This window comes from Martes martes (assembly GCF_963455335.1).
Source record: "Martes martes genome assembly, chromosome: 5".
Taxonomy (NCBI): domain Eukaryota; kingdom Metazoa; phylum Chordata; class Mammalia; order Carnivora; family Mustelidae; genus Martes; species Martes martes.
Window position 1 is genome coordinate 41809263 of NC_137892.1, and position 23023 is coordinate 41832285.

The window sequence follows — 23023 nt, forward strand, 5'->3', positions numbered from 1 at the left end:
GGTACCTACCATACAATTATTTTGAGAATCTGATGAATCTCTTGTCCCCCAGAGCAACATGAAGTACTATTTCTATCTCTTGTCATACACAGAATTGGGAAACACACTGCATTTCTCCACTAGGCTCCTGCTCCCTTTTGACCTCCCAGTCTTCTAGCTATAGTGGTTTTCAACCCTTTATCTTCTATCCCTTCCTCAAAAGCTACCTGGCCCCATGGATCCTGCATCCTTGCAGTGCTGCTTTCTCCTTTCCAGAATCATGGCTGGGGATAATCCATGCCAAGTTATTTACACGCTGTTCCTTTTCAGAGGGCCTTTATAGAGATAACGCCTCAATGCCATGCATCCAGAATGGTGCGACAAAGAACAGTGGTCCAAAGGATGTTAACAAATGTGCTAAGAGAAAAGGAAATGGTGTTCTGAGCTCCTAAAAAGTCAGTAAATATGCTTGGTTTAGCAAAACTAACGTACGCAACTTTGAGGGCTCTATAATAGGTTGATGTGCATGTCTTGGTGGGGAAGACAAAGTAGGTAGCATTTCTCAAGCTTATTTGCCTGGTGGAAACTTTAATTTTCTCTCTCCATTCCTATTAACTGCTGGAAAATTTGGCAGAACACCACTCTGAAAAATACCACCCGTCTTTCGTGACAGTCGTGATACTCTGTGGTGAAAACCCTCCACGGTCTTGTGAAAAAGAACTGTTTCTGAAGACACCATTCAAGTCACGCCATTTTGCCTTGGTGACCGGATGGGTTCATCATCGAAACCACCAAAGTGATTGAATCCCCCCTCACCTTGCCACAAGCCTTCAGGCCCGTGCTCATTCTACAAATTTTTACGGAGGGCCCACTGCATGGCAGGAGCTGATCTCAAGATGAGTAGCTCTGACTTTGTTTCCCTGGGGGGGACTACGGAGCCTTACTGGACAGCTCATAAGGACTATGTGCCAAAGACAGGAAAATATGAACCAGACATTCAGGTAAGAGACTTTCCCCCTCCTTTTGGGCGCTCGAGAACAGAGCCAGCCCCGAGGTGTGGACGGATGGTGAAGGAACTAAACAGTGCTATGAGTTCTGCTTGGCCCGCTCTTCACCGAACAGCACTTGGGCATCCTTGGCCACGTTCATCTGATCTCCAGTGTGAGAGTCATCCAACTTAGAGTCCAACAATTTACACAGGCTGATAATACAGACAGTGATGAAAACTGAAAATATTTACTATGTTAGGCACTCTGTTTACATTAAATCCACTTCTACTCAACTTGGAGAGCTAAGTATTTTCCCATCCCCAGTTGAAATGTCAGGCAGCTACAATCATTTTTAGGATCTTAACAAAAACATACATCCTCGAATCCCTTCTGGATGCAAGAATATTCTCATTTTAATAATGAAAATGTTCAGTGCAGTGTAATAACTACTGTTCCAAACTTTCTTCCAGCTCCCTCCCTGTCCCAGTGTGGGCAACTCCTCCTGTCCTCACTTCAGAGGTGCGGCGAGGGTAGGAGACGTAAGGGACAGGTGGCACAGATACGGCCCCTGGGGCTCCTGGGCTGGTGGGCCACCAGCTGGGATTCCTTCTAGGTGGAGCTCCTCGAAGACACTGTCGCTGGGGTGCTCACACCGTGAGGCTCACCATGCCTTGCCCCAAGTGGTCATCATGCTTCCTCCCTCCTGTCCTGGCCATCCACTTGGTGGCCTTTGTGGTGTTAAAGTAATTAAACAAGGGAAGCCAGGAGACTGAGGTGGCTTTAATGTCACGGTAGCCTACATTAGCAAGCGGAAACCTGAGTCTGAGTCAGTTCCTGTAAGCACACTCCCTCGAGGAAAATGAAATTGAAGAACAACCAATCACAGACAGCCAACTGGTTGTTCCTAAGTAAGGCAACCACTTAGGCTACAGCCACTCCAATCATTCCCTTGCTTTCCTTCCAGGTCTGCTCTATGCAAGCCTTTTCCCCACCTCTTGTCTGCGGAGTGCTCCCAGCACTGCTTCAGAACAATCCATGCTTGCTCAAACAAACTCGTGAAAATTGCAATGTGCCTTGGGTTATCTTTGAACATTTCTATGAGATAGTCTTTCCAGATAGGGATTCTGCCATCGTTGGAGTTCACACCTTGCCCATGAGAAGCATTCCTGCTTTTTGGCCAGTCAGCAATAGGCATGTACTTTGCATGCAGTTCAGCTCCCCTCCCTCAGCTCTGCCACTTCAAGGCTAAGCAGCCACAGCCTCTCACAGGACCTTGATGTGCTCCAACTCTAGGAGACTCCTGTCAGCCTTCCCCCAGGGCTTCTCCTGAAGGTCCCTTTCCCATGGGGGTGAGAAGGAGCGTTACCCACTCTCCACTGCGATGGGGAACCGTCTCCAAATACATTCTCTTCAAAAACAGTTCTTGCGGAGCGCCTGGGTGGCTCAGCGGGTTAAAGCCTCTGCCTTCAGCTCAGGTCATGATCTCAGGGTCCTGGGATCGAGCCCCGAACTGGGCTCTCTGCTCAGCAGGGAGCCTGCTTCCTCCTCTCTCTCTGCCTGCCTCTCTGCCTACTTGTGATCTGTCAAATAAAGAAATAAAATCTTAAAAAAACAAAAAACAAAACAGTTCTTGGGGCACCTGGGTGGCTCAGTGGGTTAAAGCCTCTGCCTTCAGCTCAGGTCATGATCCCAGGGTTCTGAGATTGAGCCCCGCATTGGGCTCTCTGCTCAGCAGGGAGCCTGCTTCCTCCTCTCTCTCTGCCTGCCTCTCTGCCTACTTGCGATCTCTGTCAAATAAATAAATAAAATCTTTTAAAAAATAAAAAAATAAAAACAGTTCTTTCTTTCGACCCACCCAAGCTCTCTTACATGCCCGAGGGAGATACTGAGCTGAGGGTTGCAGTGGTTGACAACTCTTTTTGTAGGTACTGTACCAGTGGCCCCTTGAATCTGCAGAGATACTGTGAAACTACAATTTAGTTCTAGACCTTTGGGGATTCAGTGAAAACAGAAGTGGAGGGTTTCGCTCTAACAGCCTGGTACACAGTCAGTGTCTGATTTTAAATGACAGTGGTTCTCTGATTATTCATTAGATTCTAGGTACTGGAGACAGCATTACACAGGCAAGGATTTCTGTCCTTTTAATAAGTGTATATCCACAGCTCCTAGAACAATGCCTAACACACAGTGGCTCAACAAAATTTTAAAATGCGTGTATTATTTTAAAGATAAGAAAACTGGGGCTTAGAAAAAGTGAGTAACTTGTCCAAACTTATTCACCTAGTAAACCAGGGAACCATGGTTGGAATAATTAGTGACAGAAAGCAACTAATGGTAAGCAGAGGTATTTTATTTAAGCTTTTCTTTTTTTAAAAGATCTTTATATATATATATATTTATATATATATATATATAACTTATATATATATAACTTATAACTTATATATATATATATATATATAACTTATATGGAAGTATTTGCATAGGGCCTTTAAATTCATCTTATTTTCATAGAATTCTTCTAGAATTTGGTTACCCTGTATTTCAGATATTCTCGCTGGCTCATCTGTCAGACTACCCAGCAATCTGACCTTGGATGGCCACACTGCCATCTGGTGTTGAATATACGAATTACAGGTCTAACATTACATACCTTTTGCATCATGATAACTCATTTACTCTTCACAACAAACCTGTGAAATAGGTACTATTTGTATTAAAAAAAATTTTTTTTAACTTATAAGCCCGCAAGTGGGAGTAGGGGCAGAGGGCGAGGTAAGGGAAAAGAATCTTAAGACAACTTGGTGACGAGCCCAGAGCCAGACGCGGGGCTCGAGCTCAAGACTCTTTGGTCATGACCTGAGCTGAAACCAAGAGTCTGACCTTCCATTGACTCAACCACCCAGGTACCCCTGTATACCTATTTTACAGATGACTTATAGACTGGCAGGACCAGGACTTGAACCCAGGCTAGCTAACTCTAAACCTCACTCTTTTATTACTTTGTCATTCTTCTCTAGTAGAGGAGAACCAATTTCAGTCTGTTTCAGTAATGCCAGATGTCTTGGGCCCTCTGCCTCCTCGCTCTTCTCCAACCTTCTTGTTGACCTTCCATGGGGTTATTATGCTTTCCACCAGCCATCTAGGTGATGCTAGGCAGAAACTCAAAAAGTCCTGTCATTTACTCATATAATTTTTTTTTCCTCATTGCTGAGTATTTCACTGCCAATCCGAGTGAGAAAAGTTATAGTCTGGTATTTCACCAACCATAATGAGGCTTACTCTTTAACATCTATAATCTCGAGTTCAGTAAGCACGATGCAAGAATTCACATGTGAAATTGTTATAAAATAATGACCCACATGGAAATGTTTGCCTCATTGGCTTATAGTTATTTCTCCTAAAGTTAATACTTCACTACCTGCATGGTTTGGAAGAGAACAACTCTCCTTTGTGGAATCAGGAAATCTGATTATTACATATCATTGATCTAATGTCAGAGCACATTTTAAAAAAATGAGTAGGTCAAACATTCTTAGTGAGACCAACTTTTAATGCTATATCCATTTTTTTTTTTTCTGTGATGCTTTTATCTTTAAAATGCCTTGCAGTTTACAGGGCACTTTCACATAAGCTTTTGGGGTTTGTTGTTGTTGTTGTTGTTCTTTAATTCTCTTAATTACAGTTTGAAGTATTTTTACTCTCATTTACAGATGAGGAAATTGGGATCCAGAAAGGTTTTTTTGTGACATGTCCAGGGACATAGTTAATAAGTAGCTGAGCTAGGACTAGAACTGTGTCTGATTCTAATCCAGAGCCAGACCATTTTAAAGGCTTTCCTAATATCCATGCTAATGTCAACTTCTAAATTACCTTTCTTTCCCAAGAGAGGCCTTCATGAGAAAAGAGGTTTAAGGTCAAATGCTTTTGGGAAACATTGTCTATTAAACTCTCCAGTGGAAGAATCACAAACTTGTTATCATTTTTAAAGGCTGTGAAGGATTCCTGCATTAATGAAGCTCATTTGACTTTGTTTCATCTAAGCTTATTTGTAGATTTAATTAATCATTGAACTTTTTTCCCCAAGTAATTGCTAATAACATCCAGAGGACCTGCATTAATAACTGTTCAGTGTTAAATGAACAGCATATTACCAACCATTCCAAAAAGGCCTAGTTCTACCATGCGGACAGGCTATCTTTTGGATCAGTCTAGCAAAGATTTGAGCAAGAGAATAGTCATGAAAGAACAAAAAGAAGAGAATGCTTTTGTTTTTTAGTTCTTGGTCAAAGAGATTTGCTATGTTATAAATGCCATGGAAGTAAGAACCATTTCTAAACTTTTTTATAAGACAGGTAGTGCAATCCGCTGTCAAAAAAAAATGTTTAGGGGCGCCTGGGTGGCTCAGTGGGTTAAGCCTCTGCCTTTAGCTCAGGTCATGATCTCAGGGTCCTGGGATCGAGCCCCGCATTGGGCTCTCTGCTCAGCGGGGAGCCTGCTTCCTTCCCACCCCTCTCTGCCTACTTGTGATCTCTCTCTCTCTCTGTCAAATAAATAAATAAAATCTTTAAAAAAAATGTTTAATGGAGAAAAATTGCATTAATTTCTCAATTGGTTTTATTAATCATAAACAATTGCTTATCAGAAAATTGAAAAATTAAGCCCATTTTTCTACTAATAAGTGGCAGAACATGTGGTTATTCTGATGCAGAAAGATCATTTGCAAAACCGCTATATGCTTAAGGGACTCTTGAACATCATCACTTAATGACTTGACCAATGTCATAAATGCAATTTTCTTAAAGGGCCAACAATATTATTAGAGAGTGTTCAAATATATTAGAAAATAAGTTATCTTGAAATTGAAAAAAATAAATGATTATTTTCTTTGGTGCTTTTTGACTTAAAAATCAATCCATTTTCCTTTTCTCCCTCTCTCCTATTCTCTCTTATTCACCTACTTAGTGATCCAAATTTCTTATCTCAGAACTCGAAGTAAAGGAATTTTCAGAGTCAGGCAGAGTGGGTAGAAATGGACGCATGGGTATCTATCTTCAGGGCAACTAAAGCACTGAGACATTTGAACAACCACAGATACAACCTGTATTAAGCTAGCAGACTCTGTTGCCCTCTCTCTGCCAAACTGAAACAGGAAACTTAAATCTAGACAGGTATTATACCATGCTTAGTTCTTGCCTACATGAGTACCTCCATATACACAGATATACACACATTTTACTAACTTATTGCTCTTTCAAAAAATACTGTTTACTTAAGATAGGAGGATTTGAAAATCCATTAGCCAGAAAGCTTGAAAACAACTCGTCAACTTCCAAATTAGAGTGAACGTGGATTTAATCCTACAGATTGCTCTCTATTACTCTCATCCCTGGAGACTGGGATGTTAATCTAGCTCTAACTGTTGTACTTTTGTACTTTGTAAAGAGACGCCCAGCCTACTGTAAACTGCCATCCTTGTATTGCTTTCATGGCAGAAATTTTTACTAAAGGTCAACTTGTATCATTCAAGCAAATAAATCCTGACAGCTAAGGCTGAAATGTCTTTAATCTTTTTTTTTTTTAAGATTTTATTTATTTATTTGACAGAGAGAGAGAGTTCACAAGCAGGAGGAGCCGCAGAGGGAGAGAGAAGCAGGCTTCCCGCTGAGCAGGGAGCCTGATGCGGGGCTCGATCCCAGGACCTTGGGGATCATGACCTGAGCCGAAGGGAGATGCTTAACTGACTGAGCCACTCAGGCGCCCCTGAAATGTCTTTTAAATGGCCTCCCACTTTCTCTCTTCCATGAAACTGAGAGGTATCTCCTCCCCTGTTCTGTGGTATTGAGGAAATAAAACAGTATCTTCCCTTGGTGGTCTGCTTCATAGTCTAGCAAGCATTATCCCATATATCATTTAAGCGTTGCTTATCACAAAACGCTTGGGAAAGCAGTAGTAGATATCATCCTGAGTTTTACCTATGAAGCAACGGAGGTTAGAGGAGGGTGACCAGGAGGTGCAGTTGTGGAGGTCAGGGCTGAGACAGACAGATCTCCCAGGTTTTCACCCATTCTCTTCCTGTAACCACACTGCAGTCAGAGTTGAGATAGAGGCTGAATAAATAAAAGACAAGATTGAGCTTTATTTCTTGAATAAAGACTCCTGAAACCCTGTCAAGATACCAGAATTTCTGTGCAAATGCTTCTGATGTGAAAAACATTTTTTCAGTAACTGCATAATGAATTATAAACACCAAATGATATTCCCTGAGAACTTCAGCCACTGAGCAAGGTTAGCAAGTCAAAGTACTACACAGTGAGAGAGCTGGTCGTCAGGAGATGGTTCGGGGAGACGAAAATGCCCAGGAGTTGGGGCACCTGAATCCCTTTTCCAGCTGTGTCACTGACCCACTGTGTTTCCTCTGGCAAACTTTCTGGATGTCAATTTCCTTATCTATCAATCATACATGCTCTGCTCACCTCCCCAGGCTCTTTAAAGAACTTGGCAAAATAATTCATGATGAAGCTGAAAGGAATACGTCTCGTTCAAATGAAAGGACTACAGTTGAGTTACTTGACTAGAACTTCTGCTCTCTTTAAATCATGTGAATAATATATAGGTTTAGCATTCTTAAAATTGTGTATTTTATTTCTGGCATATTCCTGAGACATTCAGGAATATGTAAGTGATTTTAAAATCTGTTCTGATGGGGGCGCCTGGGTGGCTCAGTGGGTTAAGCCTCTGTCTTCAGCTTGGGTCATGATCTCAGGGTCCTGGGATCGAGCCCCGCATTGGGCTCTCTGCTCAGCGGGGAGCCTGCTTCCTCCTCTCTCTCTGCCTGCCTCTCTGCCTACTTGTGATCTCTATCTGTCAAGTAAATAAATAAAATCTTTTTAAAAAATCCGTTCTGATGTTCTAATGACTACCCCCATTTACTCTGATTTCACTTGTGCTTTTCTTTTTAATAAAGTTGTTGGTTGAAAGTGGAATGTATACTCAGGGAAATATTTAATGTCTCACCTATAGTCTGAGAAGAATAAAGTAAGAACCAAGAACGGGGCAGGTTTCAATTTGAAAAAATTCTGTAGTAAACTGTTCTCTTCAAAGTGAGAACAGAAAACTTACGAATCTATTCTGTGCAGTGTGGGCAATCAACTCCTTAGTAATGCAAGTAGGACAATGAGGCAAAGAAACTATCCTCCCGATCATACTTAGTCAATTTCTAAAAGCTGGCAAGATTCCAGGAAGGTATAATAACTTTTTATATGAATTGCAAAACGCTATTAGAGAAAAGAACTTGTTTTTATTATAATACCATTTGCAAAGCTCTAATTAAGTGCAAAAAACTGTTCAACCGTCAGACGCCTGCCCTAGAAAGCCTGGAGCATGTGGACAGTTTGATAAAACTTAGAAGTGATTTGATGCATAGAAATTGTCAAACCTAGAGATTTCTTAAGAAAGGAAAATGGTAAATAATGGAATTAAATTTGTTAAGGAGGTTATGTAGCAGGATATTAACACCAAGAAGACTATTTTACCTTTTATTTTTTAAGCCATATTTATTATTTTAAATTTTATTTACTTTATTTACTTTGCAGAGTATTTTGATTTTTGGAATAAAGATTCTGTTTTAATCTGAATTTTGGGTACTGACGCTCAGGTGGATCAAAAAAATAAATTGCTTATCACACAGATAGGAATGAGTGGAATTAGGAGTTGAACTGTGTATCAAAATCCACACTTTTCTACTACTCCACATTGCATCACTTTCTAATTTTCCAGCCCATAATTCCACCTCTCGTAATTTATTGCAAGGGAGTAATTTATCAGAAAAAAAAAAAAAAAAAGCTGATAGGGAAGAAAAAAAAAAGGAGTTTAAGGTCTCTATAATAACAAACATTTAAACAAATTATGGTAGATGATCTAATAGACTATTTACCTATTGTGAAAATAAGATTTCCTCTTAATGAAAGTTGAACTCTTGAAATGTATCTAAGTTTCCTTCCCCAACCACTCTACAATGACAAGAAAGGAGAGATTAAAAAATAACAAACCATAAAGCGAGTACGAATGACAAGAACATCAGATGAGAGGTGCCAACAGATTTATGGAAAGCAGAAAGCACACCACGTTGTATTACTGGGTTTAAAGGGCAGAGGCAACCGCAAGGCACTGCAGATGGGGACACGGAAGTGAAGCAAACCAGTCAGTCAGGGCTGGGGGCATATGGTCCTGTGGAAGACGAGGATGGGATGGGGCTTGGGGGAAAGGCTGTATACAGACACCAGCGCTTTTCTCAACATCTACTTCTCACCCAGCCTTCTATATTCACCCTTTCTCCTTACTAGGAGAATGCCAGATGCTTCTCTGAGTGTGACTTTGTGGCCACGCGATGCAGGGGAGGACATGGGTGAAATGTGGGAAACAGAAAGCTGACACAGGGAAGCCGAGGAGGCAGGCCCAGGGAGAAGGGGCCCAGAATGACACAAAGAGCAGGGCACTCTGTTAATTTGAGTTCTGTCATGCTGTAAGGGGCAGCCTGGGAGTACAAAAAAGATTTTTCAGAGAGCACGTTGGTTTTTAAAATGCTCAATTTAATAAACTTATAAATTTAAAGTTGCTAAGCACTTAAGTTGACTTAAAGATAACACTATGGTATTCGTAAATCCTGTAAATTTTAATCACTTTTGAGGGATCCTTTTATTAATATTCAGTCCCATTGAGTAGCTTTGTTCGTGACATTTGTGTAGGCTTTTTAATTTGCCATTTAAATACTTCAAGTGTGTGACTAATATTCCAAGAATTTATAAATTCTTATAGATTTGGTAAGTTAGATTTCAACTTAAAATCAAGTTAAAACAATTACACACCTTAAAGTTAGAATCACAAGGCTGATTTGTTAACTCCCATTAACCAAGTTTTCTTAAACACTACAATTACATAAACCTCAAAACTGCAGAGATTCTTTAACACAAAAAAATCATTAAAGTTTGATTCCTTAACTACTCCTCTACTTAATTTGAAGTCTTCCCAACGTTAAAAGATAAATGGTTCTTTCCCACTCAGGAAAAAACTCTTACCCACCAACAAAATATTGAAGTTACCATCCCATTTTTGTGGTCACCTTCTTAGCATGTCCAAAGTTTCTTTCTACTCCAAGAAGACCTTGGACTAGCCTGGGTTGGGATTCTTGCCTTCAACTTTGATGGGACTTAGAGAGCACAGTAGATTGCTGCTGTACTCAGTATGCTATGACCTTAAGGAGGAAGAGGCTTTTAAGTAGCCTGAATCTCTTAGACTGTAAATACACATCACCTAATTTTTCTGTCTACTCAAAGAAGTCTTTAAGTTGGTCACCTTTACATAACCGGCTATGTGACTTGATTAGATTTTGAATTTCGTTGGCCCTTCTTCAAGTATAAATATCCCCCTGTGTAACTTTAAAAACTGAACTTCATGGGGCGCCTGGGTGGCTCAGTTGGTTAAGCAACTGCCTTTGGCTCAGGTCATGGCCCCGGAGTCCTGGGATTAAGTCCCTCATCGGGCTCCCAGCTCCACGGGGAGTCTGCTTCTCCCTCTGACTTTCTCCCTGCTCATGATCTCTCTCACTTTCTCTCTCTCTCTCAGATAAATAAATAAAATCTTAAAAAACAAAACAAAACTGAACTTCATGAATCTTTCATTCACTTCAAATTTTTCCTGACTGGTACGACCACACAACTGTTAGGTATGGTAAGATGTCCTTGGATTGACTTCTGAATATCTGTCACTTTTGGGGGGGGAGGGGTCTAGTTTTGTGTGTCCAACTTCTAAAGTCATCCTACTGACAAGAAACAAGAAGGAGCTATTCAGGGGGAAAACATGGAACTAAGTAGTTACCTGGGTGTTGAAAATAATCCTGAACTCCGCTTTATATATTCATTAGAGAATTTAAAGAACTCACAATACATCCACTGAATGGAAACCGATGAACGTTTCAAGAAGAAACAAGAATTCTACAAGAAAGGGAACAATCAGAGCATACTACTTGGCTCAGGAATAAGCAATATTTACACACCCACTCATACCGTGGGCACTGATTAATGATTTAACAACCTTATTAGAGAGTAGAAAGGAAAAGCAGAATTTAGAAAGTTAAATTCTTACTTACCATAACAAGAAGTCAATAGATAATATCTAAAATGGATACATCAAAACACAGTTGTGTAAGATTATTATATAGAAATGTAGAGGTGAGTCTCTGAAGAAAGAGCTGGAAAACAGGTAAGGAGATGCCTTTAGAAAATAAGCCTGGGGTAGGGATGGGTAGAGGTCAAAAAAAAAAAAAAGGAGGAAGAAAAGTGAAGCACTTTTGTTTCATTTTAGTAACTTGACCTAATATACACATATTAATTTAATAAAACTTATAAAACATTTTAAATGAAATGATAGAATTTTAAAGTAATAGTTATGACCATGATAAATACTACGGGTCATGGGAAAATGTCATGCTATGGAATAAAGAACCTAGGAAAAACAAAATTTTCTGTTTGTGGCACAATAATTAGACTTATGTAAAGATATCTAAGAACAGTAACTGGAAGAGACCGTGACAAAATGAGAACAGTCTTACCAGGTTGATGGAATATAAATGACTTAAGTTTTTTTGAACTTCATATTAGCTTGACATCACTTGTTTTGAAAAGTTATTACAATTTACAGACTACCAGTTCAGAGCATACACTCTGAGATTGTATTAACATGGAAACCATCCCTGTCTCCAGTAGTTTAGACTCCAATGTCAACAAAATTCTTTAAGCCTCCTAAATTAAAGCTTCTCACTCAACACCACCCCAGGCACACTTATGAAGTCGTCCTTGTTTGCCTTTCCTATCTTCCCCTACAAGCATCTCTTTCCGCCCCAACCTTATTCTGATCCTTTCATGCCACAATAACACACCACCATCTACTTCCTCAGATAAAAATTCTCCTAGGATGCCAAATGTCTGCTGTGGTTTTCTCATGGGATTTGCAAGTTGTTTTTTAATGGTGAGCTCCTTTTCAGTGTGATTTTCTTTTGTGGGGAGTTCCCTGTGTGTGCCCTGGACTGTGAAAGTATCCCAGTAATGTGTTTCAGCATTTGCTTCTTTCTGTGGACTTAGGAGACTTTTCCAGACAATGAGTAGGTGTAAGATTTTACAATTCTGGTTCACACAGCATGGAGTCTTTCCTGATCTCTTCTATGAATGGAGCCCAGCTTCAGCAACTTGCCATGCATATAGTCTGCCACCTCAATCCCTATCATACTTCTTCAAGAGTACCCTTAGCTATACAGCTCACGCTGATCAAATAAATTGTCCCCCCAAAATCAAGGATTGAGGTACCCTTTGAATTTCTTAGACAAAAAGATTTCAAGCTTGATTTAGACACTGCTTTCTTTTGTTTCCAATACCTTGTGGTTTAGTTTCTTGTTTTTGAGCTTTTACATGCATTTCCGAAGTAAATATTCTATCCAGATTTTTAATTATTCATTTTGCCATGGTCTCTGTGATAGCTTTAAAGCACTTGGTCCCCAAAAGACAGTAAATTTCTCGAAGAATGCTAACAGGTCTTTTCATAACACCAGGGCTTAGCACAGTAATGGGTTTATAATCAGCACCCAGCACACATTTGGTGAAGGAATGCCTTTCTCAGATGACTGTGAGAAAAGCAATTGATAGATTATGGGGTTAATGGCCAGATTAATGATGTAAGCCTTCCAAGGGTATTTGCATTTTAAAAGGGGCTATCTTTGTGTTTGGCAGGGAGTTCATTGAGCTTTCTTAATGATTTTCCCCATATGATCCCCACTGTTGACATTTCAGACACTGTATCTAGCAAGTAGGTACGATTTTGAGCAGATAAATTCCTTCCAAATTCCCATTCCTTACTTAGCAACCAACTTTCCTGCTTATGTAGTAGCCTCCTGGCCCAACCCAGCAATAGGAGATCATCTGATTCCTATGGGGTAACTAGTTTTTAGGGATAATTTTTTGTTGTTGTTAAAATGAGTTATAATCATGTTATGATAAAATGATATCAGGTCTACTGTTTCTCAAACAGGAAGAAAGATACTTATTCATCATTGCAACATTGGTCAGAATAGAGGGCAGAAAGTAACAAGGTAAAGAACCTTCTTAGAATCAGGTCAGAGACTGTAAAAAGAGCTGAGAACCCAGATAAATGTTTTACAGAATAACTACAGATGTTCGCTAAGACAAGCAAACAAGGTAATAATGCACATGCAGCAGAAATATAGAACGTATTATATACACTCAAAGATTTCCTATTAGTCATCTGCTTTTACATAATCTATTGTACTACATTACCAATATACTAGGTATAATTTTTTTCTTTTTCTTGCTACAAAAACATTTCTCTATCTATATTCCATACTGTTTAGGCTAATATAAAATACAGTTTGCATTTACAATACCAAGCAATATCTAGATCTAATGCACTCTGGGGAATAAACCAAAGTTAGTAAATATTCTCGAGTAGATAATTCTAAAATTATAATTACAAATTTTGTAGCATCAATTGCATCAACAGTAAATTCCTTGAAAGAGCCACTGGGAAGCAAGGAGTAGTAGTAATGGATATCAGTACTACTAACTCTTATTTTAGTTACGCTATCTACCTAAATTAGTGTTCAAAAAGGAGGTAGATGTGGCATATTAGAAACTTTCAGAAACGACCAAAGAAGAATCAGTTATACAAAACTATTGTGAATTATAACATTTGGGACTCCCAGGTCTCATTTCTCCTATTGGACAAATTAGCCTTTCTACATATAGTGAAAGACAGTCTTTGATTATCTGGCTTCCAATTTCTTCATATCAGCAATGTTTTTTGACAACACAATAGTAGATCCTATGTTCTTTCATTCTCTCTGCCTCACCCTTCATTTTCTTTTCCCTCCACTTTCCATCTAACCATCCATCCACCTTTAACACTAAGCTTTCTATTCTATTGACTAGTTTGAGAAAAATCTAGTTTTTTTTTTTTTTAAAGACTTTATTTATTTGACAGAGAGAGAGATCACAAGTAGGCAGAGAAGCAGGCAGGGGGCGGGGGGGGGGGGAAGCAGGCTCCCCGTGGAGCAGAGAGCCCGATGCGGGGCTCGATCCCAGGACCCTGGCATCATGACCTGAGCCGAAGGCAGACGCTTAATGCACTGAGCCACCCAGGTGCCCCGAGAAAAATCTAGTTTTTTAAAGTAGCGAAATACTTTCAGAAAGCATATTGGTTTTTTCCTTAAAAAAAAAATTATCCGTTATATATCAAACACTCATGAAGCACATTACTAGCATGATAAATAAGTAGCCCACTTTCTTCATTGAGATACATCCTTGTAAGGGCTTTAAAATGGGTGCCTAAACCATACATCCATTATCTCACCAGGGTCACCCAATTGTGTCATTCAAACTACACATGACAAGAGATGGATGGGTGGGAGGGCAGACTTCATTTTGTTTTGTTAAATACTGTGGGTTTCTTTTTTCCAAACCCTGCTTTAAGATGGAATGTATTGTCTTATTTTAAAGATTTTATAAATGAAAAAGATGCTAAAATAACCTTGGGGTTTTTTTGTTTTTTTTTTTGTTGTTGTTGTTTTTTGTTTTTTTTGGTCAGATTGTTACTAGGCAGGCTGTTCCCGTGGCAACAAAAGCAACCATAAAATAGTATTGGGAACTGTCTAGAACATCCTTGACTGCAAAAATGCTGAAATGCAATTGAAAACAGAGCCCTGGTTGACATTTGGACTATACACAACTCTATTACAACAAAAGAACACAAATAATCCTTCCAATTCGTTCTTCCTGTTGCAGTTTACCAAATTACTATTTCATTTGATACTGACAATATGGGACTTAAGGCAAAACTGGCATTACTAACTTCATTTAAAAATATTAACTGTTTTGGGGCGCCTGGGTGGCTCAGTCATTAAGCATCTGGCTTCGGCTCAGGTCATGATCCCAGGGTCCTGGGATCGAGCCCCGCATCAGGCTCCCTGCTCAGCGGGAAGCCTGCTTCTCCCTCTCTCACTCCCCCTGCTTATGTTCCCTGCCTCGCTGTGTCTCTCTCTGTCAAATAAATAAATAAAATGTTTAAAAAATATTAACTGTGTTATAAAACAGGAGCTTCTCCTTTATTTCTTCCTCCTCCTCTTCCTTCTTGTCAAAGGATAGTAACAAAAAAAGAAGTGATACCTCGTTTGAAAATGGAGAAATCATTTCTCAATAAAAATGATCATCCCCAAATATAAAATAGAGATATAAACTGTCTTCAACAAAACAGGAAAACACTTTTAACTTCAGATACAACTGATGAAGAAAAGAGCTGTCAGATGAAGACAGATCTAACAGGAAGGTGCGTGGAGAGGATGCCTCTAGCTCCAGACCTCAAAGTCATCAGACAAAAAGACTCCAAAATAGTGGACATTATCTGAGGGACAAAACCAATTTCCTGTCTGAGACAATGGAAATGCGGTGGGAACCAGCAATGAGGGGTTTTCTGGATACGGCCTGGGACCACAGAGTAGCAAGTGAGGCAAAGCCAGAGGAGGAGATACAGACATGTCACTTACAAGAAGCTGTCTGTGGATGAGACAAGAGTGGAGGAAAGAGACTCCAAGAGGGAGTAGCTCTGCAGTTGTCAATTATTGTTTGCTGGAGAGAATAAAAGGCTAAAACAGCCCTCTCAGAGCCACAATCCTGTCATAAGTAGCTTCCTGAATACCCAGGAAGAGCTGTTAGTCCAAAATGCTGCATTACCCACTTATATGGGTGTATACCAAATAGGTGAGCTAGAAAGAAACTTATTTCAAGATGAGTGATGAATGAAAATGAACCTGCCTGTTACTCACACAAACACTCCAAGAAAAGGAGGACGGGAACGGGAGAAATAATAGCAGATAAAACCATTATTGATACAGGGGTTCCTGGGTGGCTCAGGCGGTTAAGCGTCTGCCTTTGGCTCAGATCATGAGCCAGAAGTCCAAGATTTGAGTCCCTGAGTCCCAGGATCGAGTCCCGCATTGGGCTTCCTGCTTAGTGGGGAGTCTCTTCCTCTGCCCTTGATCCTACTGGTGTTTACTTTCTCTCAAATAAATAAATAACATCTTTTAAAAAAATTGCTGAGAAAACTATTCAACAGGAAAAAATCAATCTACTGAGCATGTGAAATATATGACCAAATATACTGTCATAATTCCACTTAAGGAAACCAGAAGTTCATCTCGAGATACAGGTGATCAGAAACCACATGGCAGGGGCACCTGGGTGGCTCAGTGGGTTAAGGCCTCTGCCTTCGGCTTGGGTCACGATCCCAGAGTCCTGGGATCGAGCCCCACATTGGGCTCTCTGCTCTGCGGGGAGCCTGCTTCCTCCTCTTTCTCTGCCTGCCTCTCTGCCTACTAGTGATTTCTGTCTGTCAAATAAATAAAATATTAAAAAAAAAAAAAAGAAACCACATGGCAACACAACCAAAGGAAATGCAATACGAGTCAACAGAGTTCAGGAAAGGAATGGAAAAGCGAAAAAGTCATCCCAAAACAAATGCCACACCAGAGAAAATACAAAAGGGAGAAGTAAAACTGAGAGAAGGCCAAAAGGGGTTAAGGTAGAAATGGTTTCATCTTGATTAATCAGGGGTTCAAAATATGGCATTTAAATGGATAAGCATGTAATAAAGCCATAAAATATTTATAGGTATAAAGCTAAACACAAGAAGAACCAAAGAAATAATACAGTCAACTAAAACTGCTCTAGAGGGAAGGCAGAAAAAAAGTATACTAAATTGGACATTGCTCATAGCAGGGAGTCAATAGCATCTAAAAAATGAAACACATAAATTAAATTACAGTTAAGAAGAAAACCACTAGGGGAACAAAGGAAACTAGAGCAAATATGGATAATACAAAATGCAGTGTACAAGGTATATTGTTGATTACTTATCCTTTATTCATCCCTCCACCCCTCATCATCATGTGCTCAAAGGAGGGATTCTTAACCCAGAGTGTTTCTGCTTCTCCAGGGGACATTTTGACAATATCTAGAGACATTTTTGACTCTCTTTCAGGGGGAGTTACTGGCATTTAGATTAGGGACCAGGAGAATAGCTTCAGGCCAAAATCCTATGTATGATCTTTCAGGCCTTAGGCAATTACAAAAGCCTTTACATAGGCTTTATGACAGAAAGCTGTCCTCCCCAGTCTTCGAAGGGAGCTGCAGTCAAGGACTCAGGCCACCAATGGCCACCATGCTCATATTCATATCTGCCTTCCCAGCCCTGGCACCTCCATCCAGAGGCCTCCTTCTCAGGGGGTCCTTGGCTATGGCAATGTTCGGGCGTCTCCACCGAGACCTTCTTATTGGGGAAAGGTCTTGACCAAGATACACTTCTCCTCTCTCTAGCCTTTCCTTCTCTCCCCTTCCTGTCCCTGGGTTCATAAAAAGACAGGAATCTTCTGCTTAGTGCTCCTCAGCAGTGAGACTATTTCCTCCATCCACACTGCATGTCGTGTGATTGATCCCTGCCCAGTGTCATTCAGTGGGGGGGTGGGGCAGGAGGGAAGGAAGAACAGTGAAGAGCCAGTACTACTTTTCTTTTTGGCCTCTTGCTTATATTATCACAGTAAGTAAACTGAGACTTGATCATTATTTTCATTTTGGCTCATTGTATTAATTGACTACCTCAACTCTTGCAGCCTAGCATAGGAATATTGCTAAACACCCATTATGAACAGAACAGCCTTCCACAATAAAGCATGAATTGGTCCAAACTATCTACAATGCTGAGGCTTTTGGGGAACCTGACCCTATCACCAGCTTCAGAGCCAACAAGGCCATGAACTCTCCTAGAGAATGTTATTCATCCAGGAATGGATAGATGACCAAATAAGTTGGCCCAATCACATGGAAATGAAAGGCTTACTATTCCATGGGTAAGAGAGAATTTTCTTCAATTTTTGTTGTGTTAGGCATGAACAAGGGAGCATAAAGTCCTAACTGCCATGGGCAGCCATTTTGTGAACATGAGGGAAAACAACTTGGGGATAAAGCTTGTACAGTGCTATAGGAGTGAGGGAGAGAAGGTGGGTCCTCGAAGACAGTATGGACTGAGAAGACTGTGGCTGGAACCCACCTCTCACCTGTGGACTTGCAGAAATGGGTTCTAAATTTCCTTATGATCTTAAGTTTCAACTGGAGTTTTTCTTACTTGGAATGAAAAGTATTCTTTTACAAAAAGATAAACAAAATAACAAAAGCAATAAAAATAGAAAGCATTAACCTAAAAGCAAAGGTATATTATATATGAATAGCAAAGGTATATTACATATGAATAGACTACACTAATATATGAAATAAGAGGAATCCTAAAATTGAATCACAAGGCAATACTCACCATATACTATTTTAAAAAACTTGAAAAAACTGACAAAAATACAAAAAATACAGGGATGAATAAAGGTGTCATCAAGCAAATGCAAGCTAAATTAAAACATCAGTCATAATATTAGTATCAGACATTTTAAATTACAGGACAAAAGCATCCAGGGAAACAACAACAACAAAATATTTTGTTGTAATGATAAAGGTTATACCCACATTGGAAATCTAGCAGTCCTGAATTCGTATGCAATGGAAAACATAGCCACATACAACAGAGAAAAAAAAAATTAAAACTGACAATAAAAGGAGAAAACCCCTAAGTGAAAACTTTCATTTACCTTTGTCTCAAGTTATGCCCGAGTACATGGACCAAACGAAAAGGTTACAGAAAATCTAAATGATATATTTAGTCAAAATATAATGTACATATAAAATAATAGATCTTATATAGTTCTCCATTCTCTGAAAATAGAGTAGACCTTCAAAACAATTGACCCATATAAAGAAAACGTCACATGGCAATAGTGTGGTACCCATTATTCTGTACAAAGGGAGAGCTGCTGCTACTTGGACTCCTTATGACAAGTGACTCCTTCAGAAGAAATATAAAAATTGTTCCCCTGGGTAAGAAGCTGCTAGTGGTGAAAGCTCTAGGTACAGTTTATGAAAACTGGAGAGAGGCTAGAGAGGGAAGTGCTGAGCCATCGCAGAAATGATCCCCACTTGACTAAGAAGAATACAGGCAGTCTACACTGTCCAGGTAAGTCAAGCATAAAATGATGTAATATTAATGAACACTATACGGAAAGCAAACTTTGATAAGTGCAAAAGGAAATACTGAGGACTTTCCATCAAGGATGAACACCAGACAAAAAGGTAAGATCTCAGTTCAAACTGGCATGAAACTAGGTAATAGTGGACATGCAGAGCAGAGTCAGAAAACCTGGAGGGAAATCTGGGTAGTACTGTTCAAAACAGACTTTTGTCTTGTCTCAAGAGTTTTAATGAAGTATTTCTTGAAGAAGTGTACATTTAACTCGTCTCTCTCCATGGCCATCTATTGCCCTTTTGCTCCAGGTATATACTAAGCACACTGTTACAAGTTCTCTGTCCCTTTACTGTTTTTCTTCTGCCTCCATTTCCTGCTCAAAGGAAACATGAGAACAGCTGTTCAGCACATTTTGCTCCTAAACCTGAGGTTGGTGAAACACCCCCAGAATATTTCCCGTTGAGGATGGACTATGAGACCTCAATACAACCAGGGCAGCAAAAGCCACCAGCACAACTTCAAGGGCAAAGTTAAGTCTGAGTTCAGATGTATGGTTAAGGATGGGAAGAATGAATAACGTACTCTAAGATCAAAACCCCAGAATGGCTGGGCAGTTCCTCAGGCTAGGAACCTCATCTCTGCCGGGTGGAGGATTAGACTGCAAGGAGTATCTTCCAGTATTTAAAACAAACGAAAAATAACACCTTCCAGGGACAGAATCATTTGAGAAACAGGTGGTTCAGTCAAACTTCCACTAAATAGTGGTAACTATAATTTCTTGCTCTTACGTATAAGCCTTGCTGTTGTTTTAGAAAAGGATTAAAAGATCCTTTGAAATAAGACTGTCCAGTCTATACAAAAATATTACTGAGTTTACTGACTATAGTCAAATCACAGTTCTTGTATAACAATGGAAAAAGTGAGCTATGCTGAACTTTTCTTGTTAATTTCTAGGAAATATATTGCAATGTGTATGGCCAACAGAAAGTTTTATTTCAGATCTAAGATAGCACTGTTTAATAATCAAATAGTTTTCTTCATTTACTTCTACTTTGAAAGCTAAAAGGAAAGATAAAGAATGGGAATAAAAAATAATTTGTCATTTAAGTCACTCTGATACTGGAAATAAAATATTTTAATTCAGTTCCACTTAAAAAATAAAAGAAGTTTCTTACTCCCACACTGAGCACATTAACATTTTCACATACAGAAAGCTTAGGTATATTCAACTGTTTACAAGACATGTCTCCACATAATATAATTACATTCAAGTGACGTATATAAACGTATAATTATATATATTTGTGACTCTTGCATCTGGTACTTTAAAAACTAACACATAATATGCTTATTTTCTAGAAGTCAATTCTTAGATGATGATCTAGAGTTAGGAGAGTCTCCTGAAAAATTTTAATAGTTGTGTTCATAGGAGAATTCAGTAATTTCCTGAACATAAGCTTCAAACTAAAGCTTTAGCAATTTAAGTCACCTGACTGGCAATGCATGGAATTCTTATCAGGTTGTACTGTTTGGTTTACAGTTTAAGTCATTTCAAGTGGTTTATAATTATTTGTGCATTAGGGGGAAAAAAGCACCAAGGATAATAAATATTTTTTCACATCATAGATGAAATCACGAAACAATGATCTCAATTTCCTTTCAAAATCTAATCATTTGAAAAGAGCATTTATTTCAAATGTTCTATCTTTAAGCTTTCTTAGTGAGATCAACTGATACACTAGGGATAAGAGTAGAAATGCTAAAAAGAGGTGCTATACATAATGGCTACCAACTACAGAATTCAGACATTCTTCTCACATTGATGATACCCATTTTTGAACTGATTTCCTTAGATCTAAAAAGCACTCTGAAAATAAGTGTAACATTTATAAACTTGTCAACTATATCTCTTAAAAAAAAATCTAAAGATGTCTTTCTTCCCAACACATGAAGCAAAATTCCTGATGAGCAAAAGCACCTTATGGTAAGGAAATATATAAAGAAAATATTTTCTACAAATTAATATAAGAAATTTATGTGCATAAAGGTGTGGTTATTCCAGCTGTATATGTAATATTTTAAATAACATACAATAAAAAAACTCAAAGCACAGATTGAAAAAATAACCCATTATGTTAATACTCCAGTTATTAAATATTGCAGCATATATGTAATTCTAACAACTGGGGGAAAAGGATTCTAATCTAAATGGTCAATGAAATCTCTTTGGAAATACACTTTAAAAATTCTGCATCAGTAATCCTGACTGTCAAATTCTAACCCAAGCTACAGGTTTTTACAGCTAAGATAAAATCCCATGAAAATGAAAGTGTATATAGAGGTCACCTCACAGATTCTTAAGTAAACAGCATTATTGGTGTGACACTGGTACAAGCTATCTGGGCTTTTCTGTCCTTGTCTTTACCAAAGGTACACCGTAAACATAACATTAAGAATGACAGACCTACATCGCTATAACTTTTGGTACTCATAAAATGTTAATAAACATTATCTTAAACATTTCAAGATCATGAGAAAAGTTCCTTACCTGAATATATACAAAGAATTCTCTAGATTTAACATATTCTAAAATGAATTCAGAGATGTATAAGGAGAAACATAAACGACTTGCTTTGACAGTTTTCAGTCAAGGTTTATTATGTGTCCTTTTCTATTGAACACGTGACTTTTATATATTTAAGGAGTTCCAGCTTCTGCTAAGATTTCATTTCTTTTTCCCAGTGGTCTTTTTGTGTTCATGCATTTCTGTTTTGTTAGTTATATTCTTTTTTCGAGATGAGGTATTAGGAACAACTGCATTAGAAGGTCCGCTGGTAGCTATACAAAAAAAGAAAACTATTGCTTAGATTTTCACAAGAATTCATGTTCAAATAATACTGCTAAGTAATAAAATAATTACTTTATAATTGTGATGTAAATGAAACATTATAAATATTCAATAGAACATTTTTAACCTTTTAACTTTTTAGAATTCAACACTAGTACAAAAAAGTAATGTCAATGGGCCATGTTCACAAAAAATTTCTTTTCACTCTACATTCTTCCTAGAAAACTAATTTATTCATCATTTTTAACTACCATCTATTGTGCTAACAATCGTTAAATGTACACTCCGGTCCCAGATCTTTTCCCTTACTTTAAGATTTGTATATCCTGAGTGCCTGGGTGGCTCAGTGGGTTAAGCCTCTGCCTTCGGCTCAGGTCACGATCTCAGGGTCCTGGGATCAAGCCCTGCATCGGGCTCTCTGCTCAGCGGAGAGCCTGCTTCTCCCTCTCTCTCTGCCTGCCTCTCTACCTACTTGTGCTCTCTCTCTGTCAAATAAATAAATAAAATCTTTAAAAAAAAAAAAAAGATTTTTATATCCTGTATATCCCAATAGAAATCTCTGTATAGGTAACTGACAGGAAACATAAACTTATGTTTAAAACTCATCATTTCCCTAAAAACATCTATTTTCTACTCTATCTTTTATGTCATCACTATTTAAAAAGCCTGAAGATGGGGTGCCTGGGTGGCTCAGTTGGTTAAGCATCTGACTTGAGTTCAGGTCATGATCTCAGGGTCCTCCCTGCTCGGTGGGAACCCGCTTCTCCCTCCCCTCCCTCTGCTTGTGTGCTCTTTGTCAAATAAATAAATAAAATCTTAAAAAAAAAAAAAACCTGAAGGTTAGAAAACTATAGACATTCTTGATTTAGAATTCATCCTTCTATATACAAACCAAAATCAAGCCCTAATGAGTTACTAAAAAATTATTCTAAGCCAGATTATACTTCCAGTCCAGATGGGAAGCTTCTGTCACACCAACTCTTCTGCAGATAATAAGTATAAACTTAAGATAAAATATGAAAAACAA

The 23023-nt window shown here is 38.8% G+C and overlaps 1 protein-coding gene across 13 annotated transcripts in view; it reads right to left on the reverse strand.

The window, feature by feature from the left end:
• Positions 1-20263: 20263 nt before the first annotated feature.
• Positions 20264-23023, reverse strand: part of PPIP5K2 (diphosphoinositol pentakisphosphate kinase 2) — a 78149-nt gene continuing 75389 nt past the window's right edge. For 7 of the 13 annotated variants that reach the window (XM_080804157.1, XM_080804156.1, XM_080804154.1 and 4 more), the window contains one exon: positions 20266-21986. In XM_080804157.1, the coding sequence (XP_080660283.1) occupies positions 21874-21986 (113 nt within the window). In that variant the 3' untranslated portion in view covers positions 20266-21873. Of the gene's footprint in view, positions 21987-23023 lie in introns of all 13 variants that reach the window. The other 6 variants (XR_013966859.1, XR_013966860.1, XR_013966861.1 and 3 more) reach the window with 3 other exon arrangements.